General features: G+C 36.1%; 1 protein-coding gene across 1 annotated transcript; it reads right to left on the reverse strand.

The window, feature by feature from the left end:
• Nucleotides 1–371: 371 nt before the first annotated feature.
• On the reverse strand, nt 372–14,360 carry LOC105054703 (uncharacterized). Its single transcript, XM_010936273.4, has 5 exons — nt 12,606–14,360; nt 12,337–12,487; nt 12,039–12,186; nt 11,701–11,946; nt 372–704 (listed from the first exon to the last, which is right to left on the reverse strand). The coding sequence occupies exons 1-5, from the start codon at nt 14,263–14,265 to the stop codon at nt 441–443; spliced, it is 2,469 nt and encodes an 822-aa protein (XP_010934575.1). The 5' UTR covers nt 14,266–14,360; the 3' UTR covers nt 372–440.
• Nucleotides 14,361–14,841: the final 481 nt, after the last annotated feature.

A 14,841-nucleotide genomic window follows, 5' to 3' on the forward strand; every position in this document is an offset into this window, starting at 1 on the left:
ATAGATCAATATTGGACTTAAAATCAATATTAAACTATATTAAAATCCAAACCGATACAACCTATCCAAATCCGCTACAAATCGTTCACTTCAATTTCAGACAATTTATACATGATAAACAATCGACGGTGGATTAAATTTTCTTCTATTCAATTAGACTCAATCAGATAAAATTTTTGTCTCAATCCGATCGAATCTAACCCGTGTCCAACCCTAATTGTATCTGTGTTTCCAAATACACCATCAGCATCGGAACTAATGCTAATTTCAGCGCTGCACCTTTCAAAGTGGATTTTGTCAGCAAGCATAAATAGCCGCAACCATGGCCACGAAGATCAGAACCGGTCTCCTCGTAGTCCGACTCAGCAGCCTTCTGTAATTATTTTGATAATTATATAAACGATGCAAATTTTACTTATATAAGCATGATGAACAAAACGTCACAGACGTGCAGTGGTCCTATTTAAGCTTAAACCATCAGAACTGGAACTAATGCCAACTTCTGCATTGCCATCTTTGACAGTAGATTTTGTTGGAGAGCATAAATAGGAGAGTGAGTGTAGCCACGAGACCAGAACTGGTTTCCGCGTGACATCATCTGACTCAGCAACTTTGGAGTACAGCTCATCAAGCAGCACATTTTGGCCATCTTTCGGCTGCAGAACAATGAACTCTGCTAACTGCTTTAGTAGGTACGGCAATACCTGTGATTAGAGACAGAATATACCCACAAAATGAAATACTAAACAAATATAGATACAGCTTCAATTCTCGAAAAGGGAAAGAACATACAGCAATTAGCACCAATGTTACAGAAGAGAGAAGGAAATTAAACAAGCAGTTCTCAGAAAGCATCGTTAATAAGAACCCGTTACTCTACAGGTCAAACTTCACAAGGATGCTAAATATACGAGTCATCCACCACTACCCCAGTTCCAGCTAACCAATCAGCCACTCGGTTAGTTTCTCTAAGAGGATGCTGAAAGGTACATTATGGGAGAGAATTACCTGCTTCTGTTGTGGCATAGAAGAAACAAAATGCCTGTCGGTGAAGATTTTCTCATTATCTGTTTTTCTTTTTTCTTCTACAAGAAATTGATAAATAACTATGGTCATACTGGGCTATTGATTGGATCACTGACGTATAACCGGATAAATGAGCAGTCAATCCCTGATGGGCATGTTGCAGAGTATCACGGACGGGCTCTCCTTTTGATTCAATTTGCCCACAGCTGGAAAATAACAATGGAAATGGGCAAAAGCCTATACAACCCTAATACCCTCTCCAAGGGCATTCATCATGGGGGCTCAAGATTTCAGTTCTACGAAAATGGTACTCAGTATTTCTAAGTACGGTTTATAGAAGTACCAGTAAAGTGATGGACATTTATTTTGGGTTAATGTGTCTAATGATTGAGTAAGCAAATGGAACTTATATGATGGAAGAATTGTAACAAAAGAAATCTATATCAGTGCAAGCACCATAATGACAACTCATAGCAGGAGACAACTTGAAGAAGCATGAGAGAGAAGATCCATCCTTTGTTTCCATTTACTTGGAAAGGTAAAAGAACATAACAATCTTACTGACACAAATAATGAATATATTTGATTTAGCAGTTCTTTGGCAAATAACAAGATCAATACTCAGGATTCATTCCCAACTCTCAGGGGTTGTTTGGCTCACGTCCGGAATCAAAATTGAAATCGGAATGGATTGAAATAAAAATTGGAATGGACATATCCCCCGAAGCAATTGGTTTGTGACTGGAATCGATATTGGAATGGAGATTTGAATCCTTAGGGGAGAGTCGGAATTGGGTTTTAGGGGGTTTAGACTATTGAATCGGAATCAGAATGAAACTCCCCCCAACCGAACAGTTGAAATGGGAGTCGCCCATTTTCATTCCCATTCTAGGCTCCAACTCCCCCCAACCAAACACCCCCTCAAATCTTAGTCTCAATTCACATCATTAGTTGAATATACTTCAAGCATTAATTAGATATAAGTACTGCAAGTTCAATTAAATAATCCATATATATTTATAATCCTAACCCTATAAAACTGGAGCACCGAGAACCTATGCAAGATGAAATGACATTATGCAAAAGAATCTAAAGGTTTGCAATGTGGGGGGCCTTCAATTGATTTGTTCCATTGGAAGAGACTTTCCATGATGAAAGGGGTAAAGAGCAGCTCCAAAACTCTCAAGTCCTACGGTCTTCATCACATCGATATCTTGGATATCAAGGTTTCGAAGAATTAAGATATCTTTCCTACTCTAATCATAATAGCCTCTTCAAGTAAAAGCTTGAAGTTAATCTTTATATTTTTCAATTTTGAAAGGTTCCATGTGAGGATCCATGCAAGCATATATTTAGTCCCACATCAGCTATGCACTAGGCAAACCTTGAGTGATTATTCAAGACCAAGAAACCCAAATAACAGCTTCTTGATAAACCTTTTTATGTGAGCTCCTAGATCGTTGCCAATGGTATTATACCATGCCTGGCCCATCGCCCATGTGGACCAAAGGACGTTGCAGCATGAGCCCTTTTGGAAATGATCATAGGTCAATTGTGATGTTTGTGATTGAATCTGAGTGCATTTAGATCTTTAGTCTGGCAAGGACACTGGAACTTAAATGGTGGGAGTATGCGAGGACCTGCACAAGTATGTGATTAGTCTCACATCAGCTATGCAGTTGGTAGATCTCGGACACTTATGCAAGGCCAGAGAACCTAAATAATGCTTTCTAGCTAGTCTTTTTTTGGGTGAGGTCCTGGGTCATTACACTCTCCTTGATGCACAAGCCAAGGTACAGCATCATTGAGAAGAAGTCTACACAGGGATCAAGCAACATTTAAAGTTGATCCTGGACAAAGTCTTTATTTGGCATAGTGCACTACTAATGCTCTTGCAAGAGAAAAATTGATAGGATTGGTAAGGCTTCAACCAGATAATAACAAGTTCCCCAAAATTACAAGATTACATCAAGGATGTGGAAGAACAACACGTTTGTTTTCACAGAGAATTTGAAAAATCCTCCTAGAAGGCTATAATCAGCATTCACTTCACTGGAGGTTTCCATTGAAGATATGAACACAGTAGAGCCACAAGCGTCATATGCTGTATGAAGAGAGAAATTGGCATCTCTACACTACTACATTAGCAAGTTTTCCTTCTAATAAGCCTCAAATAATAACTTTATACCTAAAGGGCTGGAGTCTTCCAAAATCAGTTCTAATAGTTTAAATTTTATGAATTATAGGCTTATAAGCTCAATGAAATATGAGGAAAACAAAATACCGATACACCTATTTGTTCCTACAAACCATGATCAACGATCTGTGGTACTGCAACTTCTTAGAGATCCTTGCAATCAGTTGTGCAATTTAAATCCTCTAAAGCATTTGTTAAACAATACTCTAACACAAAAGTACCCTAAGATACCAGGAGTTGGACTACTAGGCTTTATACTTGGATAGAAATACTAAGCCAAAAAAATGGTTACCAAATAGCTTTCTAGCTTGTGTCGTTACAAAAGAATAGCCAGGCAGCACCACAAGTTTACAAAATTAACTAAACATTTCTCTATAAAGGAAAAAATTATTCTGTCATATAATAGCAGGGCTAATAGCTCTATATAACAATATCAAATTGATGATCAAATTGATTCAATTCCGCGGGCAGCAACATACTGCCTCCAATCCTTGATTAGTTATGGATGGCTTGTGGTAGCATGTGCTTGTAGATGCCATCCAGAACTCACTATCTGGATCAAAATACCCCTCAGTAATTTGGATCTCATTCTTGCATAGAGAAAAAAAGGGACAATCACAGGATTTAGAACCATATATTATGAATCTTTAGATCTCACAAATCATGATATCCAACTTGATCATCTTATCTATGTATTACCAAATAAAATGTCTATTTGATTTTATAGCTTTTAGTTTTCACATTTGCCATGAAAAGGCTTGCATGTCACTAGCAATATTGTTACCTTATTCTAGCAAAAAAAAATTTCATGTTGAAGTTCACGGTGCATAAGAAGCAAATCTTCATATTCTCGCAATTATTTGTGCAAAAATGATTCTTTTACTTCTCCTAAAATAACTCAAATTATATTGATTTTATGTATCTTCAATAACCAGACATGATGTTTATTTCAGTAGATATGCTAAGTATAGCATTACTAAGGTGGAAATTAGAAACTAGACTTCCAGTGTTTCCAAAGTAATTGTTTCATTATATTTCATCCATCTACTCTACGATTAAGTCCTCGAATCTTACTATTTTATATTTTTATTTTACGAAAAAAAATCATCAAGAGCTGCACAATCTGCCACTCAGTTTTGGAACTGGGTCAATGTGACCACTGTATGATTTAATAGTCAATAACCCAACAATGTTGGTTCCAATGCACAAGATAAGCACCTAAATTAAGTAGATACAATCAAGATTTTTCTTTTTGCTTTTTGAGCTATATCTACTCAAAGCCGGACCTTCAATTTGACAGATCAATTCAACCAGACAGCTACAATCTCAAAGGAACAAGAAGGCTAATTTTGAACTTACCAAGGTAACTTAGGAGATGGCCTGCAATAAGCTTAGATGGGCATAGCAAATGAGGAAAATCATGCAAACAGAGATAAGAGAGAGTAGCATAGAGAAAAGAAGACAATAGAGAGAAAGGAGCATGAATGGGAGAAGAGAGAGGAATGGGGATAGGGGAGAGAGATAAGAAGCAACATTCTTCCACTATTATACAAACTCATACCACTCAATTCATTATTTAAGTCTATTCTCCTATATATTTATAACCTATCTTGACTTAGAGACTGAGTAACCAAATAAAATAAATAAAATAAAAGGTAACTCGGAGAAAAAGTTACTTGTGGGCCAACTAACTTGATGGACAAGTGCTTAAAAAGACTAACTTGGTGGCCATGTAACTTAATCTTTAAATTACTTAAAAGCCAAATAATTTAATAAAATAATTTTAAAACAAATACAAACTTATTTTGTGATGAAATCTGAATCATTCATAATTCAAGGGTTGCAAGTGATTCCATTGATGCTCTAATTACTTGGATGAGAGCTTGAATCATGGTCTGCCATACCACCCCATACTATCTGATACGTGCGTATGTATGCACCATATCGGTACATTATCTTGTACCATAATAATACTTGATATGCTATCTTGTACCATACTGAACTATATAATGATACTACAATAGGATGGTACCAGTACGGGATCCGGTACCAAGATAGCTAATCTTGGCTTGAATCATCATAAAAGAAATTGTGAGTTGTACCTCACGATCCAAGTGCTTAACTTCATCACATGGAAACTCATATAAGATCACAGTAAGATTTGTTTTTTTTTTTCAATATTGGGAACAACGAAAAAGAAATATTAGTAGAGTCTTTGAAGAAAAATCCATTGGACAAAACAATGTAGCACCATGATGATAAAATAAAGGAGAGTGATAAATGGAAGTGAAAGAAAAGAGAAATTAACAAAGGGAAAAGCACGAAAGAGAAACATAAGAAATAGGGGGGGATCAAAAGAAAAGCATTACAGCTAGAGAGAGTGATGTGGATCTTTCTAGTCTATAGTTTGTCACTTTTATCTTGTTCGTATTTGAAGTTTAATCTAAAGGCAAAGCTATGGATGTTCCAAGTCACATATATAATGCAAATCTTATAAAATATAAGAATAAAACAGGAAATATGCTAGAATTTAACAAAATAGGAGGAAAGGACACAATCAAAAAAAAAATACTAAAGTTTACAACAATTGTGAATAGAGAATGTTATCTCCAAACAAAAAAGTTATCATACCTGTTGTTTCAAGAACCTCATAAACAAGGGCAGCATATCAAAGAGGAATCAACGATAAAGATTTTGAAAATATACCTCCCTAACAAATAATCTTCAAAAGTCAAACATAAAATTCTCAACACAAAATGCATTGACTAGGTCCTCAATAGTCAAGGATGATATCTTTCTCGAAATAAATAAAAAGAAAAGAAAGATTAAACATAAATCATGATCAACTAAGCCCTCTTGAGGGCTTCCTTAAGAATAAGAAAAAGGAATCTGAAGGAAATATCATGAGATAAGATTTGATCTATTAATAAGGATTCTGTAAATATCCCATTCCAAAAATATAAAGTTCGAAACAATTGAGACTTTTTCAAAAATTGGATGTAGTTACTAATTCATGACCTTGCATGTACAGAATGAAAACTTCATTCTCGATTCTACAAGAATTTCTATGAAAGTATTTCATTTGCATCTCTTCCATGGAAGATTAATTTTCCCAGAATGTACCCTAATTTTTGGCCTAATTCTTCTTTTGATGATCAATTCAACCTCTGATCAAAAAGATAGACCTTGGTTCTATTTCATCTCTTCAACAAGTTTAGTAATACACATAACAACCCTATTGTTCCGATTGAGAGAAGAACCCATAATTAGCTTCTTGAAAAATTTCCAAATGACCAGTTTCAATGAAATCTTTCAATTTCTTAATCTTCTTCACTATCATTTCATGCTATTTTACAATTCTCCAATTCTTCCCTTCGAGCAACTTATACACTCTCATTATGCATGAAGCCTAGGTAATCATCCTTATTAAATTGTCATCGATCTAATGGGCATACACTGCTTGAACCTTGGTCGTATTTATTATTTTATCAATATATCCATCTATCTGACCCTAAAGCAAAGCCAAAATAATTCTCTTCCATAAGCATGTGGTTTCTATTTTCCGTAGCTCTCATACAAACTGTCTATGCTCTGAAGAGTAGAGGCTATAGTACATATTCCCTTTTACCTGTTCACATATAGCACCATGAGGATCCCTTTTAGCGTCTAAATCAGGTGATTTTACTGATCCTTCACAAATTACAAGAAAAGGTAATGGTACTTTAGTCATTGAGTATGAAGTCAATAGCGACATTGATAGGAAAACTCATCTCCAGAAATGTCACCATTAGACTCTCAAATTTATCTCTTTATGGCATCAACCCATTTGTAAGCCTCTCCTTCCCTAATTTTAGTCATCAAATGTCTAACTCTTCTGCAATTATCCTTCAACCGACCCAACAATTTTGATTTACTTCAAACAGCAACCAAAAAGCAAAAGATTTTACTCTCGTGTTTCCTTTTCATGAACCAACAACCACTTCCTTTTTGGTGGGGATTCTGTCAAATACCACCAGAGGAATTTAACTAACTACTTGTGATTAGGTTTAATAACCCATCATTAATGATTAATGGTTCTTCCATCAATTTTCCAAACACTAGATCTGTTACTTCTGAATGCAAACACTTCACAACAATTTGCATAACTTGTTTTCCCACCTATGCTGCAATGCCTTAATAATCCACTTAAATAAACAACAATTTTAATTAGCAAAATTTCAGAATTCAGATAGACCATATACTTATTCTCCATTAAACAATGAATAGATCTTTTCTTTTCCTTATAGTAAACTTCCATAATCTTATCTATTAATAATGAGAACTCTTGGATTTGGCCACACATTGCCGGACTCCAGGATTGAAGCCTTTTCTTGTTATCTTAATAAGTAGTAGTGGGACCTATGCACAGCTTGGCATGCTAGGAAAGAGACTCAGCAGTGTCGGGAAAGCAAATCTGGGCTATAGAAGACAATCATTAGGTGGATTGAAGCCTATGCATGAGATTTTTTTCTTTTGCCCCTTTTTTGATAGAGTGGGCCCAGCACTTGTGTGAAGAGAGAGATGCATTGAGAGAGATGCCCCCTCCCCCTCTCTTATCTTCTTAAAATAAAAAGCATGTTAATTATTTTTAAATATAATATCCATTAAGGTTGCGTTTGGTGCATCGCTTAGAAATCTTGGAAGGTAATCTGGATTGCCTTCAAGATAGACTATCACCATTAAATTGCCAGTCATGTTGATTACTGTGTTTGGTACATGTAAATAATATTGTAGTAAAATTACTGAAAATCTTGATTGACATGTTTGATATGACAATCAGATTACTGGTAATATAAAATCAGATTTCTAAAATATCCCCTTAACCTTATAATAATAATAATAATATATTATATTATATTACTATATATAATAAAATTTATATAATTATTATAATATAATATAATATATTTTAATATAATATATTATAATATTATATTATAATATTATAATAAACTATCATAATATATTACATTATATTATTTTAATAATATAATAATATAATATATTATACTATATTATTATATATAATAATATATTACATATTATGTTATATTAATAAAAGATATTATTATAATATATTATAATATTAATATATTAATATATTACAATATATTAATACGATATATAATATTATATGATAATATAACAATAAATTATTATAATAATAATATAATAATATATAGTAATATAATATTAATGATATTAATATAATTAATATAATATAATATATTTTTAATATAATATAATATATATAATATATTTTAATATAGTATATTATAATATTATATTATGATATTATAATAAACTATTATAATATAATATATTATTTTAATATGATATATTATACTATATTATTATATATAATATTATTATATTATATATTATGTTATATTAATAAAAGATATTATTATAATATATTATAATATTTATATATTAATATATTACAATATATTATGATATAATAATATAACAATATAATTAATATATTGTTATATAGAATAATATTGATATAATATATATTACAATATACTGATATAATATATAATATTATATGATAATATAGTAATAAATTATTATAATATAATATAATATACAATATTATTATATATAATAATATTATATTATATACTATAATATAATAATATAAGATATTAATATAATATAATATTTATTATTATAATATATAATAATATCATAATACATAGTAATATAATATTGTAATAATATAATATAATATTATAATATTATAATATAATGTAATATAATTATAATATAATATAATATAATTTATTGTTATATATAATAAGATTTATATAATATATATTAAAATATATTATCATATACTATATTATTGTAATTTAATATAGTTACTGTAAAAATATAATAATAATATAATAATAGTATATTATATTATAATATATTATATCATATTATTATATATAATAAAGGGAGGGTGAGGAGCCATCGGGGAAAGAGGTGGAGGGATAGATTTTGTATGATTTTTTTTTTTTTGAGAGAATTTTGTCCAAAAATTTTTTTGCAACGTTGCCAAACAAGAGGTAATCTAGATTACCCAAGGTAATCCAGATTACCTCCTGAATTGCCAAAATAATCTAGATTGCCACCCAAAAAGTATACCAAACACAGTAATCTGGTGGGCCCATTTTAAATTGCCAGCAATCTGGATAGATTGCCAGCTGTCAAATGCAACCTAAGAGTCCTAGGATTGCTAAATTTATTTTGACTAATCTCATTCAAAGAGTCCCAATGCCATTTGAATAAAGTTGCTAGAGAAATCTCCTAAAAATTCATGTCCATTTGAAAATTATAAGATCACAAATGATGGTTCATCGAATTGGCCTAAACCGAATGGTTCGGGGTGTGCGAAACCATACCAATGGCTAACCGCTACAGTTCGGGCATGCAATTCAGAACTCTGACGAAAACGAAGCAAGAAAGAAGGAAAGAGAGGAAGAGAGGAGGGAAGGCAAAGAGAGGGGAAGGCCAGTGGTGGCCCACCGAGGCCGCTGGAGGGCCATCGAGACTCCGGATCTCCACGGTCCTCCATGAGAGACTGAGAAGAGAGAGAGATAGAGAGAGAGGAGAAGGGAGGAGAAGACGGTGGGGAGGCCACCAGATGACTGTCGAGTGGCTGTCGGTGGCCCAAGATCCTCCCATGGCCACTGCGGGTTCGAAATAGAGATTTTATCCTTATTTCATCATATTTTTTTAAAAAATCCATCGCTGGCTTCATTATGTATCAGATTTTTTAAAAAATCTAATTAAACAACGGCGAAGCCCCTATTTCGAACCTGCGGTGGTTGTAAGAAGATTTAGGGCTATCTAATGGCCACGACAGCCAACCGACAACCTCTCCGCTGCCTTTCCCCTCCCCTCTCTTTATCTCTCTCTTCTCAGCTTCTTTCGTGGAGGACCGCGGAGCCCGAGAGGCCTCAGCAGCCCTCCGGCAACCTCCATGGCCCTCCAATGGCCTCGCAGGCATCTCCGCCAGCCATCTGTTCTTTTCTTCTCTCTCTCCCTCCCTCCCATGCTCTCTTTCTCTCTTTTTTTCCTTCTCAGTTCATCTCTCATTTCTGTGTCGATTCGGATTCGATACAGTCTAGTATGGGGACATATCGACTCATATCACCAACCGGTCAGCACGGGATCCAGCTCCGAATTGGTGATCCTTGTCACAAACATTGCTTTCTCTCTCTTACTCTCTTAAAAAATTATATCTTGGAAAATAAACACATTTTTCCTTCTCTCTTACTCTTATAGTAAAAAGATATTTCTAAGAGTAAATAGCAAAAAATTACAGCCTTTCGCATGCATTGCATGTATCAAGACCTAGTGATGTTCAATTGACCAGCTCATCATGTGTCCTCTCTCTCCCTCTATTTTAAAACAGTTGACAGTAAATAGGTCATTTTGTTACTGCAAGTTCACCACTCCCATTAGTTATATGGAAGCATATATGGTAGGGGTGGCAATCGGGTAGGATACACATCGGCTTAATGCAGGTCGGGTTAAAAAATCATCAATCCAAACCTGATCTATTTATTAAACAAACTAAAAATTCAGATATGAACCCGACCTATTTATTAAATAGATAATCTGACCCTACCTGCTTAACCTATTTATTAAACGTGTCAAGTTAGATTAAATGAGTTGAATAGGTTAAATAAATTTTTAACAGGTTAAATGGTTTAAACAGATTAAACAGGTCAAGTTAAACGATCAGAAACATGTTAAACAGATTTTAAATAGGTTAAAAAGGTCTTAAACTAGTTAAACAGATTATCTGACTTAACTCATTCTGAATTTTAAACAGATCAAACATCTAAAATCCAAATCTGACCCAAATATTAAACAGATTAAACGGATCAATCTGTTTATGATCTGAACCCATTTAGCCTAAACTCAAACCTTTTTATGATGGGTCAAACATAGATCGGGTTGGTAGGTCGGGTCATATTTTGCCGGCCTTAATATATAACACCAATTAACAAATAAAAAATGCAGCCAATAGATCATAATATTAAAATTTGTATGAAAAATCTATGGCACAAGCTGGTCTCAGAAATATATATACAGAAGTTGTTGCATGGAATGTAAAAATCAAAGAACAATACAACTTCTAGGAAGCATCTAAGGAAGACTATTTAAATCAGTTAGGAGTTAGTACAGAAATGGCATAATGAACTACTTCCACTAACCCAAGCATGCCTTAGACGTATATGATATTTATTCATGAATCTCAAAATATAATTTTCTAAATGGCCCGATAGGACAAGAAAGAACTCGAATGAAACTATTGCCTTGCATACGCATCAATGTTGGATAGAAATTTTCTTGAGTCCCTATGCAATATGATTGATGTCGACATGATGAACAGAAATCTGGAAACAAATTATATAGTCATCATGCCAATATACCTGTATATCTACAAGAGAGATTAGGCGAAGCAACAAATCTGAAATCTTCTTACAAGGCTCTGAGCTCCCTTCCCAAGTCTTCCAGATGGCGGCATCTTGTCTCATGGCTTTCCTACACAGATCGGTAGCCTTTGCAACAAGACTGTGGATACAGTAAAATATGGCTGGACTTCCAGCAGGAAGATGCCGAACTATTGCTGCAACTCCAGAAGTCATACCTTCATATGGGGTAATCCCAGGATAGGCCTACATGATAGAGAAGATCATAAAGCATGCATCTGATATTTAGATAACCAGACTTTGAAAACCAAAAAGAAAAATTCAATTGCCTCATATACCTCTAAAGCTATCTGCATGTAATAGAAAACTAGTTTCTCCTTTAGATCCAATCGATCATCCTGATCAGCATCACTGCCCGAAGATAGAAAAGATACCAATACAGAATGTGAAGCTCGAGCTACTTTCTCATTTGGATGTTGCATATATCTGTAGATCTTATACTGAGGAACAACCACATTGATCTCTTTGTTTAATGTTTGTAAGAAATTAGGAAACAACTGATGAGTCTTATTTCAGGCATCAGTGAAGAAAATAGAATATTAAAAAACCAGATAAAGTTTAATCAAGTGAGGATACAAGAACATGATTGGAGCTACGAGTTTTCCAAACAAAGAAGCAGGAATGAGGATAATGCAGGTTGGTAGTACCCTCAGATAAAACAACATCCGTGCTGTCTGCACCTCATCTTTGGACCAAGTATACCGCATTCCCTCCAAAGCAAATGAGACTTGGGAAGTAAACACACACACACACATACAAAAAAGAAGAGGAAAATAAGCATATGAATTTGTACATCATAAACAGTACAAAAAATATTAGGCCATACGTTAAAGAATAGATTATACCTTGTGGTTTTGTAAGCTCGACATAAGAAGGCATTGACTCAACAAATGAAGCAGAAGAAGCCGCATTTTCCTGAATGGTCAAAACAGCACGCCGAACTGCATCTGTATACTCTGGCAGCCGAGTGCGTCGCAGATACTCTATGCAAGAAAATGTGACTAGGATCTTGACAGCAACCTCCGGTCGGAACGCATGGGAGGATTTAGAATTCAACTTGTGCTTGGAAACCTCAGCAGCAAAGACAACCACCATTAGAAATGCAGCCTCTGCAATTTTCTCCAAATGCACAAGCAACTCATTGTTCTTCCCCCTATATGCCAATGCAGCCATTCGGAGATTTGAGTAGAGCTCTTGAGAGTATTCCCACATTTGATTTTCCACCTGAACCCTGCTGTCCTCATCGGCAAATGCATACTGATTGCATAAAACAGCAGTCACCGTGCCCGCCTCCTTGAAGAGAACACTAGATAAATGCTCTTTCACCTTGTCAATGCCAATAATTGCGGAACTTCCTTCTAGGTTTTCAAGGCTCATTCTAATGAAAGATGGTACAGGAAATATTTCATTCGATAATGCCAAACAGAGACAACGAAGCACAGAGGCATCAAAAGAAATCGGACCGCATCGAGCTAAACCCACAGAAATGCACTGCAGAAGAAGGCGGTTGTCGTTCGATGAATTTCCCGAACTACAACCACTTGCAATACTCGAAATTGTGTACTTTGCAACAAAGGAAATGGACCCTTCGATCGATTTCCTCAATCTAGGATCAAGTCCAAGCCTATTACTCGAAGAAGAAGAAGCCACACGGAGAGCCCTCAAGAAACCAGCAGCGGCCATTATGAGAGCAAACCAAGCATAATCCCTCGTTTCGCATTTCTCCACTGAAATCTCTTCCCGAAGGGACTCAATTTTGCTCGTAGACCTCGATGCAATAAAACCCAGCACGCACCACTCGACCAGCCGGAGAATGAGGAGCCCGTGAGCAAGCGTGGGGCGAGGGCGTCCTCCGGCATTCCAAGAACCCAGCAAGTAAACAACAAGCCTGCCGAAATAGGGGCCGTTATCAGATGTAGTGAGAGCGTAGCCGATGCCGGCCAGGACCTCGGGGACGAGGTCGTCGGGGAGTGGGAAAGGGTCTTTCGATTCAAGGAGACGGCAGAGGAGGTCGAGGGAGGCGCGGCGGGAGGGGGCCGGGAGGGCAGGGGCGGCGGAAAGGGCGCCGAGGAGGAGGACGGCGTGGGCGAAGAGGAAAGGGGGAGGGGAGGAGAGGAGGGAGGAGACGGTGGAGGTGGCGGAGGAGAGGAGGGGAGGGGAGGGGCGGGGGGATTTGCGGAGCCAGGCGTAGAGGAGAGAGAGGAGAGGGGGGAGGGATGAAGGGGGAAGGGGAGAGGAAGGGGAGGAGAGGAGGGAGAGAAGGAGGCGGGCATGGGAGTCGGCGACGTGGAGGGAGGAGCGGGAGCGGGCGAGGGTGAGGAGGGAGGAGACGAGCCGGTCGGGGTCAGTAGGGGAGGGGCCGCGGAGGTTGGCCCAGGCTTGGAGGATGGCGCGAGCGGAGGCGGGCGGTGAGGGTTGGGATTGGGAAGTGGTGGTGGTGCTGGTGGTGGTATTTCTTAGCCAGTCTTCAAGAAAGAGGATTTGGGATTGGGATTGGGATTGCATGGCTCGAGAAGGGAGGAGAGGGAAGAGTGAGGAGAAGGAAGACGGAAGCAGGGTTTTGACATGGGATTAGAAATTTAGAATCTGGTCGACCGGTTGACTGCATTCTGCTGAAGGCCGAGAGCGCTAACCCGAACCGAAAGAACCGAGATTTTATTTGGGCATGAAAAATAAACCTAATATGCTATTGGATTCGATTTGGATCACGTACTTAGTTCCGAAGTTTTATTGCATCTAGGTAGACCCATACTGGAAAAACTAAAATCTCATCCGATTGCATACGTATAGATGCACACAAGTGTGTGTGTATATAATTACGAAAAATCAAGTAGATATACATGAAATGTTAGTCCATCTCGTTCCACTAAATTCTTGCTATTTATTTGTTACAGGCTCTTTATAATATATTTTCTGTGATTTAATATTTATATAAAGCTTGATTATCATAGAAACTTTTTCATTCTTCATATCTTCGGATTACATGGATACTTCAATAATAAAAAAGATAATTACAGCTTCCTCATCTGAGGTTAGATCTGATTTCACTAAGCTCCTTGTGGTTTGAAAAGTAGTACTTAT

This window comes from Elaeis guineensis, chromosome 12, assembly GCF_000442705.2.
Source record: "Elaeis guineensis isolate ETL-2024a chromosome 12, EG11, whole genome shotgun sequence".
NCBI lineage: Eukaryota > Viridiplantae > Streptophyta > Magnoliopsida > Arecales > Arecaceae > Elaeis > Elaeis guineensis.